Source organism: Notechis scutatus, chromosome 2 (genome assembly GCF_049901735.1).
Source record: "Notechis scutatus isolate UNSWTSFEM ecotype Mainland chromosome 2, rNotScu1.2, whole genome shotgun sequence".
Classification (NCBI taxonomy): Eukaryota; Metazoa; Chordata; class Lepidosauria; order Squamata; family Elapidae; genus Notechis; species Notechis scutatus.
Genome location: NC_142010.1, coordinates 3,187,557 through 3,208,986, shown reverse-complemented (window position 1 = coordinate 3,208,986; position 21,430 = coordinate 3,187,557). Strand labels below are relative to the sequence as shown.

At 43.6% G+C, this 21,430-nt stretch overlaps 2 protein-coding genes across 3 annotated transcripts in view; one reads left to right on the top strand and one right to left on the bottom strand.

The window, feature by feature from the left end:
• Window positions 1–2,779: 2,779 nt before the first annotated feature.
• The window catches only part of APOM (apolipoprotein M), a 41,783-nt gene continuing 23,132 nt past the window's right edge, over window positions 2,780–21,430 (bottom strand). Inside the window, exons 6-7 of one of the 2 annotated variants that reach the window (XM_087954291.1) lie at window positions 18,811–18,844; window positions 2,780–5,064 (exon numbers count right to left, since the gene is read on the bottom strand). In XM_087954291.1, the coding sequence (XP_087810417.1) occupies window positions 18,819–18,844 (26 nt within the window). In that variant the 3' untranslated portion in view covers window positions 2,780–5,064; window positions 18,811–18,818. Of the gene's footprint in view, window positions 5,065–13,642; window positions 13,755–18,810; window positions 18,845–21,430 lie in introns of those variants that run through there. The other variant, XM_026686894.2, reaches the window with a different exon arrangement.
• On the top strand, window positions 6,721–12,024 carry C2H6orf47 (chromosome 2 C6orf47 homolog). Its single transcript, XM_026686898.2, has one exon. The coding sequence runs from the start codon at window positions 6,868–6,870 to the stop codon at window positions 7,492–7,494; it is 627 nt and encodes a 208-aa protein (XP_026542683.1). The 5' UTR covers window positions 6,721–6,867; the 3' UTR covers window positions 7,495–12,024.

Sequence of the window (21,430 nt, the reverse complement as noted above, 5' to 3'; positions counted from 1 at the left end):
AGAACTCTTGTGAAATATTTCTGGACTTTCTCAACTGTGTTAATATCAGATACGTAATGTGGGTTCCACTGATGAGCTGTATTCAAATATTGTTCTAGCAAATGTTTTGTATGCTCTAGTTAGTAGTATAATATTACCAGAGAAAAAGCTACATAAGATTAGGTTAACAACTCTTAACGCCTTTTTGGCTATGTAGTTACAGTGGGCTCTAGCACTTAGATCATTAGAGATGAGTACTCCAAGATCCTTGACAGAGTTTGGATCATCAACAAGGTCTTGACTATTCAGCCTGTATTTTATTTTCTGATTATTATTTATTTTCTGATAAACTATATTGAGGCTTAGCATAATGTGGGAACTAAGCCACACACACCCAGGTCAAACACAACCCTGATGCAGCCCTCAATAAAATCGAGTTTTGACACCCTTGCCCTTAATCTAACCAGTTCATTTTTCAGGATTTTTCCCTTTAAGAGACTGTAGGTGAGCTCCAGACAGGCCTTGGGAAAGGTAATGTAACTTGAGTCTCATCCCTACTAATATTTTAAAGACTTGGGAGTTTAATCTGGTAGCCTGATACTCGGCCTGGTAGCACGGTTACCATACCTGCCTCCCTTTGGAGATGCTTGTTGTAAACCTCAAAGGTCTTCCTGCATGTGAGAGCCATTCATGCAGCCTCTGTGAGGGATAGGATCTTTCAGAGCTAATTTTTTTTTTTCAAACTTGGCAATTCTAAACTGAAGATTTCAAACTTTCTGAATTCCCCAGTTGGCTGGAGAATTCTGGGAGTTGAAGTCCACCCAGCTTAAAGTCGCCAAGTTTGAAAAACACTCCTCCCTCTCTCAGAAACTAATCTTGTTTTTGTTGTTGTTGTTTTGCAATCCTTAAAAGACCTATTTGCTAATTCTCTGCATTTTTATTAATCTACGCAACCGATAGCCATCATTAATAGTTAACACGTGTCTTTATTCTGGATTTCAACCTCTAGATTTGAAAAGTTGGCAACCCCCTGGAGGGAGGGGTTGAGTCGAGCCTAAAAATGCAATTCCAACTATTTTAACAACGCACTTTCGTTTTTGACCCTGGGGGAAAAAAAAAACTCCCTTTCCTTGCGGATCCCATACCCATTCCCCCCGCCTTCCTCCCTTTGGTTGGAAGGGAGGGAGGTAATTTAAGCAAGCTCTTTTTCTGCTACTCTCGAAAAGTTTGGGCGGCTCTGATGTTTATTTTATTTTATTTTTTTCCAGGGAGCCTCGAAAGGAGAGGCCAGCAAGGAAGCAAGAACAGCAGAGGGATCGGAAAAGATCGACGCTCGTTCCCAAAGTACAGCGCGCATCTCCCATCCAGGGCGCAAGCCTCACAAAACCCACACATCACACACACAAACCCACAAAACTATCCTCCGCAGCCCTCAGGCCTCTCTCGGCTCATTCCCGCTGGCTTGGTTCCTTCCCTCCGCCTCCACCCGGGGCGTCTCCGCCTCTCCACCCTCCCAACTTGCAAGCAGCTGCCGGTTGGCAACTGCAGCAAAGGAGGGGGGAAAGAGTCCACAAGCCACTTGGAGAGCCCCCAAGTTGGGGGAAAAGCTCTTTTTGCTTCCTTCTTCGACCTTGCCGGCGTCCTACTCTGGATCGAAAACGTGCGATTTCCCCCCCAAAGCCTGCGCGCTTCGAGCGATCGCGCTCAGCCCGCCCTGCCAGAGATCCCCGATCGCTCCGGTTCCTGGGCCGGCTAGATCCAGAGGCTCCCTCCTCCTCCTCGCAAAAGCCTCCACCTTTTCGGGTGCCGCCTCTCCCAATCCGGTCGGGCCAGAAAAGCCAAACAAGGAGGGAGCTCGTCTTTCTCTCCTCCTCGCGCCCTCCCTCTTCTGCGTCGAGGGCTGGGCCGCTTCTCCCTCTTTCTTCCCTTTCTCTTTCTCTCTCTCGCGTTCTCTCTTTCTTTCTCTCTCTCCCGCCTTTTCCTCCGGGTTTGGCGGCTCCAAAGATTCCGCCACCCCACCCCCCCTTCCCGGCCTGCCTGCCTCCCGGTTTTCCTCTTCGCTTTTGCTGGCGGTTGCTGCTGGAAGCGCCAAGAAAGGAGGGCGAGATTGCAAATGCAAACCTCCCCCCGCTCCCACCGCCGCTCCAGTTCAGAAAGCGAGGACGGAGGGGCGCCTCGACCCCTTGAGAAGCAGAGCGAGCCCAACGCGCAATCCGAAGGAGAAAAGTTGCTCCGGAGACCTTTACGCGCAAGTGTGCGCTGCGCTCCCGCACGGGTATATATAGATAGATATATATGTGTGTGTGTGTGTCGATCAGGTGGGTCGCAATACGGCGCGGGATCTTCCAGTTTGGGGGGTGTTGTGGACTTTGAGGGGGGCGTAATAGGGGGAGGTAAGCTTCGTGGATCTCGATCCTTTGATTCGACTCGATGCGCGGATTAGGAAAGGGAGGCTGTTCTTCCAGATTTGAATTGGGGGGGAGAACAGTGGATTGGAAAGGGGAGGCCAGAAACGACCCCTCCGCCAAAGCTTGCTCGGAATGGGCAATCCAGGCCCGAAAAGGCAGTTCCAGCAAGCGCAGGATGCTATAAATAGATAATATCAGTCCGCCAACCCCCCCCTTTTCTTTCATTCATTGCTGAGCTGAATGCCTGCCTCAAAACATTTTCTCCACTTGGAGTTTGGGATGCAAATTCCAGGTAGAAGTGGTGGTTGTTGTTTTAATCTAGTGCTTTGCAGAAACCAGCATAGATGGTTGGCTAGCTGGGCATAGCCAACACAGACATAGACAGACAATGGTTGCAGATTAGATTTTTTTTATTCCCCTCCTTTTGAAAGGCCCACAATAGGAATCTGGAGTGTTTGGGCACAGATCTCATTATGCACCTTTGGGTAATGTTAAAATGGTAAAGGTAAGCGTTGTACCTCAGGTTTATTTATTTTAATTTATATAACTGCCTCACTCTCCTAAGCAGCGCTCCAATTTGGCCTCTTCAAAATTCCTTTTTATGTGAGGTGGCTCTAGCAAACCTCTTCTTTGTTGCAAAGTGGAAAAGCTTAAATTAACAGCTGAAATTGGCCAAAAGAGCTGGCGTGGAAGAGGGCAAAGTTCAAAGAGCCATCACTCTTGATAGCTTGGCTCTCAAAACATGCTAGTGCTATCTGATAATTTTAAGCTACGTTTTGAGGTGGCTGTTTTGCAGAGGTATAGATACAAAAAAAATGGAAAAGGGTGAGCCAAAAACTAAGTGAACCGGTTCCAGGTGAACAGGGAGTTCTTTCAATAGGTGAAATGTCCTTTTGGATAAATGTCTGAGCCATTTATTACTACAACGCTGGCAACTTTAAGATGTGGACTTCAACCCCCAGAATTCCCTAGCCACTGTGCACTTCCATCCCCAGAATTCTGCAGTCAGCATGCTGGCTTGGGAATTCTGGGAGTTGAAGTCTACACCTCGTAAACATGCCAAGGCTGAGAAACACTGGTTTAAGTGAATATTTGCAGTGAAGCCCCAAGGAGGCTTCCTCCTAATTTTAAGGAGAAAAGAATTTATGTGTGTTTATAGCAGTGTTTCTCAACCATGGCAACTTTTAAGATAGCTATTGTTAGAATAGAGCTGGAAGGGACCTTGGAGGTCTTCTAGTCCAGCCCCCTGCTCAACCAGGAGAAAACCTGTACCAGTGGTCGCCAACCAGTGGGCTGGGGACCACTGGTGGTCCATGAGAAAATTTTGGTGGTCCGCAGAGAAATGTCACCCCCAAAGCACTCCCCAAAGCAATTAATCCAGGCTGTGCAGGAACACAAGGCTACACCACCCATATGGCCCGCAGGAACACAAGGCCTGCGTCGCTTGCATTGTGAGGAAAGATAATGAGGAGAGGGGGGAAAGGGCAGAGGGGAGGAACTTGCCCCACTCACCCCACATGTCTGGCCTGGCCACTGGGCTGCTTCTTTCCGCTTCTTTCTTCTGCTTTTGACTGCATACAAGGAAAGCATCAAAAGTCTTTCTTTCTCTCCCCCAAACTCCATCAGAAATGAGTCTTTGGGACCCTACAAGGCATCCTGCTCCAAGAGGCTGCACTGGCAAAGACTCATTTCTGGCAGAGTTTAGGGGAGAGAAAGAAAGGCTTCTGCTGCTTTCCTTGCATGAAGCCAAAAGTCTCTTTCTCTCTCTCTCCCCCTGAGAACGGAGCTGGAGACGGTATCCTGCGATCCCAAATAAAGAATGATCGATTGGTAGGAAAACAGGGTGTGGAATTTTCCTGCAGACTTTTTGGGGGATTTTCCCAGGGTCTCTGGTCCATGGGATTTAAAATTATAAATTTGGTGGTCTCTGAGGTCAAAAAGGTTGGCGACCCCTGACCTATACAATCTCAGATAAATGACGGTCCAGTCTCTTCTTAAAAACCTCCAATGATGGGGCACCCACGATTTCTGAAGGCAAGCTGTTCCACTGGTTAACTGTTCTCACTGTTAGAAAGTTTTTTCCTTAATTCCAGATTGCTTCTCTCCTTGATTAGTTTTCATCCATTGTTTCTTTTCCTGCCCTCTGGTGCTTTGGAGAATAATTTGATCCCCCCTTTTCTTTGTGGCAGCCCCTCAAGTACTGGAATATTGCTATCATGTCACCCCCTAATTCTTCTTTTCTTTAGACTAGCTAGACCCAAAATCTGCAGCCATTCTTCATATGGTTTTTGATCGTCTTAGTTGGTCTTCTCTGAACTTTTTTCCAAACTTAAAAGATCCCAAGATTCTGGGATGAGGAATTCTGGGAATTGAAATCCACAGAAACTTAAAGAAGCCCTGGCTTAGAGATACTGCTTTCATGATGATCTTTTCATGCATTCTCCTCTACCACCAAATTAGAGGTAGCTAAAATATATAACTGTTTCCCTTAGGGCAAAAGTCTATTTATCTCAGTGGGAGTTACTTCTGAATAATGATGAGCGCTCAAAATTTCACAAGCAGATCTTATATAGTTGCTACACTTTGGGAATGGCAGTTCTTGCATTTTGTTCTTGCATTTTGAGGATTGAAGAGATGGTTTGAGCAATCCTGTGATGCCACAGCAAGACAGATATGCCTAAGATTAAAAAAAACAGGTTTCAACTTGATGATTTCTTATGCTGTGAGAATATTCCTTTGTGCTGCCAATCTGTGGCTCTCTAGGTTCATTTCATATTTTGAGTTCACGCTATTAAAAAAGAGTTGTTCTGTCCCAAATTCAGCCTTTTATTTATAGGGAAGAAAGATTTTGCAGACATAAAACAACAATTTTGGAACATCTTAGAAGTGGTGCTAAATTCCCACATGTGGCTAAATTAGGATTATTAAACTATAATTTCTTGAGCAACTCATAGCAGCCAAATCTGCTTCTAATGCTAAATCAGAATAGATGGATTTACAGCTGGTGTTAAATCAAAATCAAGACATCACATTGGGATTCATTGGGAACGAAGGAGAGCAAATATGCAAAAACAGCAAATCAAGATGGAGGTTAAGTTGTGAATATATTAAGAGGAAGACAGATTCTTAATTCCAGATTTAGCTTAATCTCTGCTTTTTCCATAAAGTGAAAATGTAATTTGGTTCATTTTTGGGAGGGTGGGGGGGGAGAAGAATAAATGTGGGAATATTTGAACCCCTTCCCCCACTCCCAATGTTTCCATTACTCAGAGATTAGGCTAAATAATTATAGAATTACAAGCTGTCCCTTTTTCTCAGTGCATTCAGAAATTCAGCTCATAACTTGCATTCTCTAACACATCTCAAGGAACACTAGATAAAATGGAAAACTGACTGAGTAAATTAGATAGAAAAGAGTTGATATGGGATGAGTGAAAATGTATAGGTTGATTTTCAAGATACAAAATAATATAAAATATATTTGCCCTCACATCAAACTTTTTGGAGTAAGTCATTATTATTCCTGCTGTTCCAGACACAAAGTAAAATAATAGGTCACAATAATTGAAGTAAATGTTCGCATTTTCACTATCTTCAGAGAACCAGTTGTGCCCACTTATCCTATCACTTTTAAAATGACAAAAAGCCATTTAAGGCTTTCTCTTATATGTTTCTTATATGGTTCTCAACCTTGGCAGACTTAAAGATGGGTGGATTTCAACTCCCAGAATTCCGTAGCTAGTATGGGCTGGTAGTGGAATTCTGGGAGTTGAAGTCCACCCAATTTTCAAGTTGTGTCAAGATTGAGAAATAGTGATTTAGTCCTTGCCACATCCCAACTCTTCATCCCTTGCTTGTTCTCTTTTAGGCAATTAGTTCATCAATTTAAAACCGCCGCCTCCATTTTAGAAGGAGGGAAAGTCCCACTTTTGACTGGAATTAGCATGGAGTGATATTTTGGAGTGCCTAAATGCTTTTTCCTATTGAAGCAACAACATGTTTTTTTTGTTTGTTTTTTTGGTGGTAAAAACACAGAGGAGAAATTCCCACCTCCTCTTTTATCCAGTTTGTCCATAATGCTAGAAGTAGTTGTATGATGTGGCAATCAGTTCTACTTGCTCTTAAGTAAAATGCCATCCATCATCTCTATTTTCCTGAACAGAGAAAATTATATTCCCGATAACCAACGTCCGGAACAACCGTAAACCTGGATGACCTTAATTTATGGAGAAGCTCAATTGTGGTTTACTTGAAGAATGAGTCAGCAACTTCAGGATTTGAAACACTACTAATCAAGCTGAAAGCAAGACGCAGAGAAACCCACCAAGTTAATCAGCATTCTTTTGCAGTGGGAATCCTTTCCTGGAATTTTTTTTTAGCCAAATTGACTTTTAATCTTCATTTTCCACATTGCTGGTAAAATAGACATCCTGGGCTGGAGGCCTTCTTTGGAGGTAACCAGGATTTTATTCCCTGTGCAATGTTCTTAAACAGAGCCAAGTCGTGGCTCCCTAGACTGTCCTGGTGGAGAGGAAAGCAGGAGGAGCATCTGAAGGAAAAACCAGAGGTTTCAGTGAAATGCACGGGGCCTCCCAAGGCAAGATGGTGGAGTGGCCGCCGGCTTTTGGAAATTATTGGATGGGGCCAAGGCTCAGCGACTGGAGGGCACTCGCTGTTTGCTGGGATACCTCAACATGTTGCTCCTCACAAGCCATCGGTGGAGTCTCCAGAACATTTCCAGGTTTGCTTCAACTTCACCCGACACCTCTTTGATCTGTGTGTGGTGACTCTGCTCTGTGCATCCTCCCCGGCTTTCCGGTTGGTTATGGATATCCTGGGATTTGGAGGACCTCTGAAGGTTTGGCTCCACGGCTTGGCCTGTTTCTTGGTCAGCGCCTATGGGATGTACTTGGTTCTTTGGTTGGTCCAAGAGTATCTGTTGCAATTTGCCTGTCTCTATGGGTTTTTACAGACCTTGGTTTTGTGGGTCAGCATCCGTGCTGGATCGTCAGAGTCTCCAGAGGACAAACAAGCTGACGGACTCGATACAGATAGAGAAGGGGAGCAGTCTGCGGCCAATGGATGTAAGCAAGAATCGCCACTATGAGGAGGAAGATTGTGTGGACAATCTTGGGATTGAAGCCCAAGAGATTGACTGAAGTGGGCCCTGGAGGGTCAACAGGAGAAACTTTTATCTTGTATTTAGGATGGCTGGACAGAAATTGGGAGAAGATAAAGGTAATGAGGAGAAACAGTATTCCTTAAAACGAGTAATGACTCAAAAATAAGCACTACATCCGTAGAACTTTCCCATAGAAATTGTTTTAAATTCCAGTTCTCGGTGGCAGCAAGGAAAGAAACTTAACGGATGGGATGTGTAATCCATCCAGGATTATCATCACCTAGTGGGGCTTAGCAAAAATCACAGAAGAGGTGTGAGATTCATCTAACTTAAAGTCATAAACTAATCTGAGCCTGGTTTGGGAGTTATGGCTAGGTCTAGAGGATTCTGGGAACTATAGTTTTTGAGGGGAAGGGGAGACAAATTATGAAATCCCTTTTTGGGCTTCTTGATGGGAGTAATCTTTACCTCTGGTTTGAGCCTGTAGTGCCCAGGTAAAATATATTTTCAGAAGAAAGCAAATAACATCCAAAATATAGCCAATTCTTGCATATTTATAAGGGCCTACGATTTTTCCCTGCTTTGGCATCTTATTGCTTTCCGGGTGACAGTGACCTGGTGAAGACCATCAAGAACAGGCAGCTGAAAATAAAGAGTGCATGTTCCTAAAGTTATGGTCTAGCCCAGGGAGGTCTTCAAACATGGTAACGTTAAGACTTGTGGACTTCAACTCCCAGAATTCCATGGTTGGCTGAGGAATTCTGGGAGTTGGTTCACAAGTCTTAATGTTGCCCAGTTTGGAGACATCCCTGGGCTAGCCAATAAGCACAAAAAGTTGTCTTTTAAAATAGCTTGGATGGACTAAAAATAATGGCTCATTTGAAAGCCTAGAGAAGAGTCAGTAGTTGGATTTTCTGGGGATAAAAATCCAATGTATCCAAGAATCTACCTTCTTCTGCCAGAAATGGGGAGTAGAGATCTACCTTCCAGAGGATTGAGAAGTAGACATCTGAAAGGCAGGTGGCTTTAGTGCAATCGGCAAGAAGGGTAGAAGTTCCACAGGGGTCCTAATCTGTGGGTGACAGGGAATCCAGGAAGATTAAATATCTAGGGGGACCCCTTTGCGGAAAACCAGCAGAAATAGAAACCCTGAATTCATCCCTGAGCTGGACCTATTGCTGCTTTTTATGTGGGCCAAGTTGGCCATCCTCAGCTAATTCTAATAGAATTGTTGACGGGTGGGGACAGACGTTTGAAATAACACTTCGATTCTTCCACCCCATTCCTCAGGGAGAAGCAGTTCTGAGCCTACAGTTTCAATATCCCCAATTTGCCCGGGGCTCCCCTTTCACCAGCAACCAGATTTTTTTTACCCAGTTTTGAGAAACTGTGGCTCTTCTCCTCATTTTCTTGACTCCTTTCTCATTCTTTGGCAATATTTAGATCACCGAACCAGGGTCCACACACCCCCTTATGGAAAAGAGCTGTTCTGAGCCAAAGACTCCAGTGGCTTGGTTTTATATTTTCCATGTGGACATACAGAATCGGTGATTCACGTGTATTTCCCTTTCCGCGGTCTCACTGAGCATACAGAACGGTGAATGGCAGCTGTCTCCAGGATAACACAGGTCCATCACTGATATGTTTTTGTAATGTGATTTGTTTTTAATTTCTTGAATTGCCTAAGCAAGTCACTCCCGCATAGGTCATCAACTATCATCAACTATCATGCACAGGTTGTCCTTAGAAGCAGGACGAATAGAAAGTAGATGTTGGACAGCACAGGAGGTAGAAGCCGACAGAGAAGTTAGGGGGCTGGTAGGAAAATCTAAATATAGGGTTGTTGCTGGGTTGTTGTTTTTTTTGAGGAAGAATGGTGAGGAAGCTGATTCTGGTAAGACGTGTAGATTCCTAATTGCAGAAGTTAAGGTTGGCATGTTTCACTTTCTTTGAAATGTTCTGCCACAGAAAACCCTCCTAGATATTTATGACTGTAATCTCCATGGGATCTGAAGTCCAAAAGGAATCCAGATGGAGGGCATTAGGTCCACTGCTCTTGATCCAGATTCTAGCACAAAGTCCATGCCGTCGTCTAAAACTGGAGTCTTCCAAACTTGGCAACTGTAACGACTTGTGAACTTCAACTCCCAGAATTCTCCAGCCAACATGACTGGCTGAGGACTTCCGGGAATTGGAAGTCCACAAGTCTTAAAAGTTCCCAAGTTTGGCAACTCTTGACCTAGAACAAGGATATGCAATCTGTGGGCTGCCAGGTGATGATAAACTACAATTCTCAGCTTTTTCCAGCATGGCTTAAATTACCTGGCAAGGGTGGGGGTTATCCAGTTTCAACATTTCTCTCCTATCAGCAAACCATCCCATGAGAAGTTTCAGCTTTTGGCCTACTGCAAATCCCTTTTATGATACATGATGTGTCACTTCCACAGGCGCAGATGCTATGAAGTTGTGACTCATTGATCTTATCCTTTAAGCAATGCTCATACATTCGTTTTCCTAGAGGCATCTACCCTCACTTCCTTCTGCCAATGGAATCCAGCCTTTCTCAGTGTAGCCCTTCTATTGTCCTATTCAACATTCCTGGAGGTCATCAGCTGGGGAAACCTGGGGGATATTATGATATTTCAAATGCAGTGATGCCCCATACAGTGTGCGTGGCGGCTGACAGAATGCCATTTCCAAACTAAATTTGGCACGCAGGAGCTGGGAGAGGGAAGAAGGCCTCATGACACGTCAGCGAACCTTGGGAAAAGCGATGTTAGCAAACCCTCTTTCCAGGCTGTGGGGCTTTGGCAGCTGACTGCTCCCATGGGTTGCCAGAACAGTGGTATCCGTAGCGCCGCTGGTGCCTTGCCTTTAGATGACTCATTTTTTATTTTTATTTTTTTAAAATCCCTTTTGCAATACTGTGCAATACAAAAGAGCCTTTCTACTTCTCCCTCTTTTCTTTTTCTCCACAATGCACATCTGGAGTGCAGGGCAGCCACTCAACCAGCACATCGTCGCTCCTTTCCCAAATAGCAAAACTCTGACTGAAGTTTGGGTGGAGCTTGTAGCTTCAATGAAGACTAGAGGGGCTTTTACAACTCTAGGGCAAAATCACCAGCATCTTCCTTCCTCTTCTCCTGAGTGCAGAGATTTGTTCTCCCAGCCCCAGCCAAGCCCCCTCCCAAATTAGAGAACTACAAATTCCATCAACTCCCATTCATGTGCTGATGGCTGGAATGAGGTAGTCTAGTCCAGGGGCCTCCAAACTTGGTAACTTTAAGACTTGTGAACCTCAACTTCCAGAATTCCTCTATGCTATGTTGACTGAGGGATTTTGGGAGTTAAAGTCCACAGGTTTTAAAGTTGCCATCTTTGGAGACCCCTGGTCTAGTCCAAAGACTAGAAGGAAGGAAGAGAATTAATCAAGATGTATCTTAAGAGCTCAGTGGCTTTTAGTAATCTCTTTTTTTTTTTTAGTAACCTCTTTCCCTTTGGCTGGGAAAAAAAAACCCCAGCCCCCACCCCAAAAAAAAAATTTAAAAGAAGAAAGCAGCCCAAGACCGTCTCTTCTTGAGAGGCATTTGAAATTTGAGATTTGTACTTTTCTTCCCCTCAAGCAGCAGAATTAATTCCTCCCCCCAAAAAAACCCTTAAAAAGAAACTGGAACTTGTTTTTTCCTGCCTTTCTGATTCTCTCTTACATGTGTCCTGACTTCACACCCGTAGAAGGAAATTACAAGATTATTTTCTATCTTGATTATTCTCTCTGTACATAGATTATTTTTTTTTAAAAAAAACCCTTTCTTTATAGGCTTTAGAAGTATTGACATGGGAAAACTATGACATCCTCATTCTTTGCCAAACTCCCAAGTACTTTTTTTTTTTAATTTATATAAGTAACACCTCCAAAACTGCATGTGTTGAAGGTGTTATGAATTTACTGTGACATGCCAGGCATTTAGCCAATAGGTACTGTGACGTTCACACCAAAACATGCCATTTTACCAGATCTCTTGTACAGTATTGTTACGTTCCCCATTGGTGGGCTAGTAGGATTATACACATATACAGTCCTGGATCATTTATTAGGAAAACTGTGAAAAAGCATTTGCCAATTGTGGATGTTCAAAAGGAGGAAATAACACGTGATAAAAAATGGTTTTTCCCTTTCCTTCAATTGTGCCACCTCTTTACACACTGAGAGCTGAACCACAATATACCTCTTCCTGGTTGCTAATGTTATTTTGCACCAGTCTAGGCATTCTCTATAGCCTTTTTGAGGGAGAACATTACTGTCTATGGGGTATTGGACAAATGGCTCTTTTGGAAGAAATGTTTGACAAATAGGGGAAAAAATTGCATGGGATAAGGATATATGGTTGAGAGAGGTACATGAACTAACCTGCATATGTTCCAAGCTCTGTTTGTCATTAAATGCTACTGTTCTGGTTATTTTTCCAGTATGTTCAAATATATATGTATATTTCAATAAAAGGAAAATTTCAATGAGCACAGTAGCTTATATCTAATTAGAGCCAGACGAATTGATTATATCTACCGTATTTACAGCCAGATGAACTTCGTGCAGCTAGTCCTCATGATCGTTTTGAAAAAGGCTTTGGCACACGGCCAGCTTAAACCGTTATTCCAACATGTCTGAATAGGAGTTCCAGCAGCCAGGATCTTTGATATACCATGGACGGTTGCAGGAACTGGGGTTGGCTAGTCTAGTGAAGAGAAGGACCAGGGAGGACATGATAGCAGTCTTCCAATATCTGAGGGGCTGCCACAGAGAGGAAGGGCTCAAGCTATTTTCTAAAGCACCTGAAGGCCAGACAAGGAATAATGGATGGAAACTGAATAAGGAGAGATTTAACCTGGAAATAAGGAGAAACTTTCTGACAGTGAGAACAATCAACCAATGGAACAGCTTTGCCCTCAGAAGTTGTGGGAGCTTCATCACTGGAAGCTTTCAAGAAGGGACCGGACAGCCATTTGTCAGAAATGGTGTATGGTCTCCTGCTTGGGCAGGGGTTGGACTAGATGACCTACAAGGTCCCTTCCAATTCTGTTAATCTGTTTGTCCTTTTCTGTGACATTTAAAGAAATACTTAAAATGTTTAAATGCTTCTTTTGAGATGATTGAAGAATTGGAGAAATGCAGTGGAGAGGGCTAAGCTGTTATCTGTACATTCCTCTGAGATGGGCGGATTAATCGCCTCATGCTGGAATTTGCAAATACCGCCTTTCTTCAAATGTCGTCTCCTTGACCCCTGCCTCAAATCAGTTTTCCTGGGTCCAAATGTGTTTCAGACCTCGACATTATACAATTAGTCCTTGACTTACGACCACAATTGAGTCCAAAATTTCTGTTGCTAAGTGAGACATTTGTTCAGTGAGTTTTGCCCCATTTTACGTCCTTTCCTGCCACAGTTGTTAAGTGAATCACTGCATTGGTTAAGTGAGTAACAAGGTTGTTAAGGGAATCTGGCTTCCCCATTGACTTTGCTTGTCAGAAGGTCGCAAAAGCGGATCATCTCACCCCAGGGCACTGCAATGGTCACAAATATGAGTCAGTTGCCAAGCATCTAAATTTTGATCACGTGACCATTGAGGATGCTGTAACAGTTGTAAGTGCGAAAAACAGTCCTAAGTCACTTTATTCAGCCCCATTGTAACTTTGAACGATCAGTAAGTCAAGGACTACCCTGTTTCTCCAACAATACGGCCTCCCCCAATAGGAAGTCTCAGCATGTTTTATAGGCATGAAATGAAATTAAGCCCCCCCCCCCCAAAAAAATTAAGGCCTATATTAAAACATGCGAAATGGGGGGAATGGTGGGGGGGCTTGCCGTAAGGAAGTACTTTTGTTGCACACCCGGATATGGTGCTGCCTGCGTTGACCCCGATACGAAGTGCCCCACCAACGCCGAGGTGAACATCCAAGCCGTCGCCGCCCGCCCGTCCAAAGATGCAAGGGGGGAATTAAGTCACCCCCCGAAAAGACGGCCTAGCCATTTTTTTGGGGCTCAAAAAAAAAAAAAAAGACCCGCCCTTATTATATGAGAAACACGGTACGTGTCGTTTCACGGGCATGCTTTGTTTTTTAAATAAGGAAGAGCAAGTGTTTTCTCGTTAGAAAATACATTTTATTTAAAACTACAATCAATTGCTTCTCCAAATAGATGAGGCAAGTTATCTTCAAGGGGTGATTCATTCCTGCTGAGCTGGATTTGAAGCTGATGGGAGAAAAAGAACAATAATAAAGAAAAATAAAAAGACGTCAGGATGGTGATGTGGAGAACTGAAAAGAGTTTTTAAGTGATAGAGACATCGCGGTGTGTCTGTGTGTGTGTGTGAGAGAGAGAGAGAGAGAGAGAAGGAGGGAGGGAGAGAGAGAGAGAGACTGTGTGTCAGTTTGGCCTAGTGGTTAAGGCACCAGGCTACATATTCATTATACTTTATACTTTTTATCTGTCACATTTGCAATTTAATCGCATATTCTTATTTCATTATTCCAAAAGTTCCATCTTAATTCTAATAATTCAAAAGATTTCCCCTTTAATGACTAATTTGAATGTACCACCCCTTTATCTTATACATCATTTAGTTAATAAATTATGAAGATATGACAACTATTTAAAATAAAAAGAAATAAGTTAAGAAAGGAATAGAAAATAAATAAAACAAATTTGAGGAATATAAGAATTTTTGAGAAAATTTACAGAAAATATGAAATGTAATGATATGATATGAAATCAAATGTGAAAGATGAATATGTAACCAAGGTCATGTTTGTATGGAAATGTGAAAACCTGGAACCATGCTGTTCACTACAAGAGATGTTTTTGAAATATAAAAAATAAAAAACTGTTTACGCAAAAAAAAAAAGGCACCAGGCTACAAAGCGGAAAATCGTGAGTTCTAGTCCCGCCGTAGCCATGAAAGCCAGCTGGGTGACCTTGGGCAAGTCACCCAGTCCATCTCACCTCACAGGGTTGTTATTGTGGGGAAAATAACAACCCCGTAGAGGAAGGGTTGGGAGCATGTAGGAAATTTTCACCACCTTGGGTTATTTGTAAAAATAATAAAGGAGCGATATAAATGAGTAAAATAAAATAAATAGTCAAAATGGCAACTGGCACTGCATGATCAGGAGCAGGGTTTCAAGCCTTGATTTGTTTGTTTATTTTTAATCCTGCCTTTATTTTTTTTATAAATAATTCAAGGTGGCAAACCTATCTTACGCTCCTTCCTCCTTGTATTTTCCTCATAGCAAAAAAACCTTGTGAGGTGGGTTGCCCCCATATCTCTAGAATTGTCAAGCTTGGAGACACTGGGTTTGCTCAGATGTTTATTTTTCCTCTTTCTTCCTTTTATATTCACTACCCTTGTTTCTATCAGCACCTTGGCAGAGCGTTCGATGCCCTTGGATTACAAAATTGACTGTAGATACAATACAATTGGAAGTTTGGTGGGTTATACAGATCGATTATGAAGAAGCCACAATTAACAAGAATGCCAGCACAGGCGTGAAGAGGCACAAAGCTGGCTAGTTTAAGGGGAGGGAGACCTGAAAGTAAACATTCACATGTGCAGAAGATAGGGTACAAGAATAAAAGAATAGGCCTTTTGTCTCTGGTTAATGTGTATACAGATAGTCATCCACTTATGACCATGACTCCAGAATTACGATCAGAAGTCGTGTTGCTTGTTAAACCGTGTGAGTGAATCCAACTTTACAACATTTTGTGTGACGGTTGTTAATGCCATGGTCATGAAGCAAAATCATTATAGCCCATGGGTGGATTTATTTACGGTAGTTTTTGCCGGAAATCAGAAGTAAATGCCAGAAAGCTGCAAAAAAATGTCAAAAAATCAGGTGGCTACATAAATTTGAATAATAAAATAAAAAAATGGTTCTTCCTTCTTTTATTCCTTGTGCCACATTTCAGTCCCTTTCCCAGGGACCTGTTTCTCCTAGTTTTATGTCTACAGTGTGGAAGAAAATGCTTACTTCATCATGTAAGTGTGCAAACCATGACTGAGGTAAGTAAATCTACCGTATTAGAAACCATGGCTTGTTTCACCACGCTGGGGCTATGCCATTCAAACTAGGTCAACGTGCGTAAAGCATTTTAGAACCCCAAGTTCAGAATTGTGTACATTCTGCAAATAGAACCAAATATAGAAATATAGTCAACTCATATTCAGTATCTAGAAACATCTTTAGAAATACATTCACTTATACAGGTAGTCCTCGGCTTATAGCAGTTCATTTAGTGACTGCTCGAAGTTACAATGGCAATGAAAAAAAGTGACTAATGACCGTTTTTCACTCCTATGACCATTGCAACATCATGGTCATGTGGTCAAAAATTTGGATGCTTGGTAATTAGTTGGTATTTATGACAGTTGCAGTGTCCCGGGATCATGTGCAGGGGCGGGCTGCTGGAGGTTCACGGGTTCGGGAGAGCCCCTAGCTAAGATTCTGTGCAGTTCAGAGAACCCCCAAATCCTCTCCCCTCCCAGATGTCCCCACGTGGCTCATTTTGGATGCAGGTAAGAGCAGGGCGTACACAGAGGCTCAGGGAGGGCGATGAATGGGCCTCCCAGAAGTTCGGGAAGGCTAGAAATGGGCCCATTTCCGGCCTCTGGAGCCCAGGAAGGCTGTTTTCATCCTCCCGGAGAATCGAAGAAAGCCGCTGGAGCTTGGGGAGGACAAAAAAGCCTCACCCCCCAGCCGTGATGCAGGAGGCTGACTAGGCCACGCCCACCATTGCCACGTCCACCCAGCAACCAGGCAGAGACCCCTTTGCTAAAATTCTTGAAGCTCAACCCTGGTCATCTGATTTTCAAGCCCGAAATTGACATAAGTGTAGCCATTTTAGTTAGGATTAGTATCAGGGGTGGGATTCTACCAGTTTGCACCTATTCGCCAGAACCGGTTGTTAACTTTCTAAGCAGTTCGGAGAACCGGTTGTTTGAAGAAATTACTGGCCTAATCCTGTAAGGAAGGCAGGAAGGAAACATTCTGGTGTTGCTTACAGAAACTGCCTCTCTGTTAACCCTTATTACATTCTTGGCAGGACTAGACTTCCTGTCTCAGCAACTTCTCTGGAGTGTTTTTCCCCTCCTTTGCTGGTACTTTGCTTGTGTGGAGTGACCATTCAAAGTTACAATGGCACTGAAAAAAGTGACCATTTTTCACACTTATAACTGTTGCAGCATCCCCACAGTCATGAGAGGCCAGGCGAGAAGATGCGTGCCTCGATGTGAGTGATATTGAGTTGGCCACGCCCAGCCAATAACATGACCACCAAGCCACACTCACCAACTTAGCCATGCCCACAGAACCGGTTGTTAAAAAATTTGAATCCCACCCCTGCTTAGTATATATTCTGTTTCTTGCTTTCTCTGTGGCAGTCATGGGGGGAAGGGTTTCGGGCTCGCCACATTCCTAAGTGGGGAGGAGTGGAGATAAAGAGTGTTTTGGCTAGGTGATTCTTCTTCCCGTGGGAAAAAGCAAAAATGACCTGTCCGTGCTTAGGCCCCTTGAGGGGGAGATTTATGACATCAAGCAACTTCTATCGGAGAATGTGACTTTGGGGGGTTGTTTCTAACTTGTAATATTGTGGGGTAATTCCGGGTTGTGTCAGATCTGGAATTACCATGGGCTTTGCCAATTTGATGCTTTCCTAAATAAAATAATTTGTTTTGGAAGATGGACTTTCGGTTTTTCTTTTAAAATGGATTTCATCACTGATTTCAACCTGGTGGTGATTCCCTTTTGTGATCTGACAAGCAAAGTCAATGGAGAAGCCATATTCCCTTAACCAACCTTGTTACTAAGTTAACAACTTCAGTGATTCACTTAACCGCTGTGGTAAGAAAGGTCGTAAAATAGGACAAAATTCCCTTAACCAATGCCTTAACCACAGGACTTTTGGGCTCAATTGTGGTCGTAGCTCAAGGACTACCTGTATAATATGCAAATGTACAGTTTTTGCATGGTTTGCTTAATTATTTCCGATAAAGAAGAGAATGGCCACTAATCACTTTCTCCCAACTAGTTTTTGAGATCTTGCCAATCTCTGCTAGGCATGCTCAGGACCCGGCTTTGCGGTCTTAAGGGCTAGAAACCTGCTTTTAAAACAAACCAGGCTATAAGAACTGGCAAATTTCTTAGGCTTCCACAGTTTGCCAGTCAACACCAAGAAGGTTCACTTTGCTTGTGCCTCTCCTGTGCATTGCATCTATTCTAGAGCAGCCTTTTTTCAATCCTTTGAGGATTCACGTGTTTGCCAGAAAATGGCTTTTCTTGCTGCAGGACTATTGAAAAGGGTGCTTTATTTTCTTGTGTCGTCATCTTTAATTCTCTCTTTTTAAAAAAAAAAAAAAAATATTATCCAGGACTATAGGCTCTGAAAGTTGGGAGTGGCTGGAGCCAGACATAAATTTTCCTATTTCTCTGTCTGGGATCTCATCAATCTTCATTCATTCAGACAAATACAGTCTTTTGCGTGTGTACAGTTCACTGTGCTTCTTCCCCTCCCAAAGGTACAGGATGTATCACTGGGCTCAAATACAATATGCAATCTTGTCCTGGGGAGTTTTCTAATATGTGCAAAGACTTAATGTGAGATTAATTGTACATGAAAATATGATGCTAAACAGAGGGTTCACCTTACTCCCATCACATACCGTATTTTTCTCTTTGTGCCAGTGCCTTTCTCTCTCATCTCCTCACCTTTTTATCATTCTCCCTATCCCTCATCTTGCTTTCTGCTCCATCTGCCTTCTCTCTCTCTCTCTCTCTCTCTCTCTCTCTCTCTCTCTCTCTCTCTCTCTCACTCACTCACTCACTCACTCATTCACTCACCAGTCATCTATCTCTTCCCTATCCCCTTTTGCTGGAATAATTTGTAAACATTTTTTTAAAATTAACTAAATGCAAAAATGAAAATATGCAAAATGATCAAACAAGGTGAAAGAAAGAAAGAAAACCTCAAGCTGCATAAAATCAAGCTGAGAGCGGAAGAAAGGATACTTGTGGTAAATTTGCAAGATAAAGCCACAAATCAGATGGATAGTAGAATGGGTCCTTGGTGCTCTCTTGAGCTTGGTAAAATCAGTGGTGGATCATCAGTGGTGATGATCATCAGTGGTGATGATCTTACCTAGTTTGGGTAATTAAACATCTGCATGAAGATCAGTGAACACAAAGGATTCCTCATTTCAACCCTGAGCTACAAATTGGATAGTAGTGTGTGGTATAGAGTAGATTAATCTTACCAAAGAGGTCAGGTTTCCTGGAATTCACAGGCATCTAAGACAAAGGACAGAAAGAAATGGTTACTACAGTATTACACGGAAGCCTTCCTTCCTTCCTTCCTTCCTTCCTTCCTTCCTTCCTTCCTTCCTTCCTTCCTTCCTTCCTTCCTTCCTCCCTCCCTCCCTCCCTCCCTCCCTCCCTCCCTGATAGTTGTGATTCTAAACTTTGGAATCCAGAAGTGTATTTGGAGTAATGAAGTTAAAAAAATTGTCACAAGAGATCAAAACTGTCCATAGTATGCCAAGCTTTTACATATGTATCTCGTTACACACCATGAGTAACTCCTCTTTAACAAATGATAACTACTTCTGGGATTTAGTCTTTGGGGCCAAAGGATGGAATTTAAGGTGGTGCTAAACCATCTGTGCAGAATTGGAGGAAAGCATTATGGCTTCAGATGTGGAAAATATCTTCATGGTAAAAAATGAACAACTGCCCTTACTGTATTACATGAGATCAAAAATACGTTTTCAATGCATTGTAAGATTCCTTGTTGTTTTTGGCACAACCATGAGGAGTTGGGGTTATTGTTTTCAGAAGGAGTCAAAGCCATCATCAACACCTGGATCCAGAGGTGGTATTCAGGAGGTCCTGACCAGTTCTGGAGAACCGGTAGTGGATATTTTGAGTAGTTCGGAGAACTGGCAAATACCACCTCTGACTGGCCCCACCCCCATCTATTCTCTGCCTCCCGAGTCCCAGCTGATTGGCTGGGTCTGCTTTTGTTGCCCTGCCCAGGAGAACGGAACTGGAAACCAGGTTAGTGGGGTGGGGAGGGAATGAGGATTTTACAGTATCCTTCCCCTGCCAAGCCATGCCCACAGAACTGGTAGTAAAAAAAACTGAATCCCATCACTGTGGCTGGATCTTTTTAGCATCCCGACCAGGCCAGTCACAGATGGGAACCTTTGAACACCTTATATCTTCTGCCTACCCTTTACACATCGTGCTGAATCTACCATTTTAATTCCCCTGAATACGTCCAAGGTAACACGATTTGGATTATTGTGGGCCCTCAAAATGGTGCTCTTGTTCTATTAGGGAAGACCCCCTGAAATTAGCCAATTTGGGAAGTGGTCCGAGAACAGGGGTGTCAAACTCAAGGCCCACAGGCTGTATCCGGCCCTCAGGGTGCTTAAATTTGGCCCACAGGTCCAGCCTGGAAATAGCAAAGGACTGGCCCACGGTGCCTCTGGCAGCCAAAATCTGGCCTGGGTGGCGTGTGTGGCCCCCCTGTGCCCCGTTTTCAGCCTGGATGGCCTCCTGCAGCACCGATGGCCAAAATGGAGCGCAGGGGCCCCCTGCATCCTGTTTTGGCTGGCAGGTTGCTTCAGGAGGCTTCCGTCCCATCTCTCTCTCTCTCTCTCTCTCTCTCTCTCTCTCTCTCTCTCTCTCTCTCTCTCTCTCTCTCTCCTTCTCTTTCTCTCTCTCTCTCTCTCTCCCTCTCTTTCTCTCTCTCTCTCTCTCTCTATCTCCTCCCCCTCTCTCCTCTCTCTCTCTCTCTCCCAACCCTTCCTGGCCAGCCCGCGGAGAAGTACAATGCTGATCTGGCCCTCCAGATCAGTTTGATACTCCTGTCCTAGAAGATCAGTTAGATTAACTTAGAAAAGGACGACACAATCATCATTGTTGGAAAGAGGGAAAGCACTTGCCCTGAGAACATGAAATGATTGTCTTCCAGCACATGCAAGTACTTCTAATGATGGGGAAGCGGGTACACATCTTAAAATCTTGAAATGGGACTCTTGCAAAATGGCTGCCTTGGTGGATACAATATAGCCAGTAAGTAACAAATCAGACATTTAATCGAAATCCTCTAACTCCCCCAAGATGCTAAGCTTGAGAAATTCTTCTCAAAGAGTCAGAAGAAGCGAAGCACAGCCAGGTCGACAATAAGTGATGGGATACAAAGAAAAGAAATAGCAGGATGTCTACGCTGTCGAGCAGGGGTTGGGCTAGAAGATCTTGAAGGCTGACACAAGGTCTCTTCCAACTCTATTGTTTTATATTCTATGCTTCCTTAGGTCCCATCTTATTTTTCTCTCTTTCACATGGAAGTCTCGGCTTCAGTTCCCTCTCCATTGTAGACTTTTTGTAGGATCTATGTGAGTCCTACCATCACTATTGTGAATGAAGATAATGCTAGAGATTGGCACCGGTCCCTATGTGACACTTTCTTTCCTGCAAGTGCCAGGACTGGTTCCACTGGTTGCAACTGGAATTGATCAGACAGCTTGTTGCCCAAGACTAGCATCATAGGCTGAAGGAGAGGGACTGGCCAAAAGCCACCCAGCCAGCTTTCATGACTAAGATAGAACTAGAATTCTCAATCTCCTGGTTTCTAGCCTGATATTTTAACCGGCTAGACCAGGGGTCGGCAACCTCAAACACTCAAAGAGCCACAAAGGTCCTAACCGGAAGCCCCCATTCAATTCTGAAGCCAACTGGAAGTCCGGTTCCCCTACCATAGAGTCTCCTCCTAGCGCGCCATCTTTTTTCCTCTACTTGCCCTACCTGAAAGCCCTATCAATTGTGGAGCCGACCGGCAACAGGGAGCCACAGCAGAGGGATGAAAGAGCC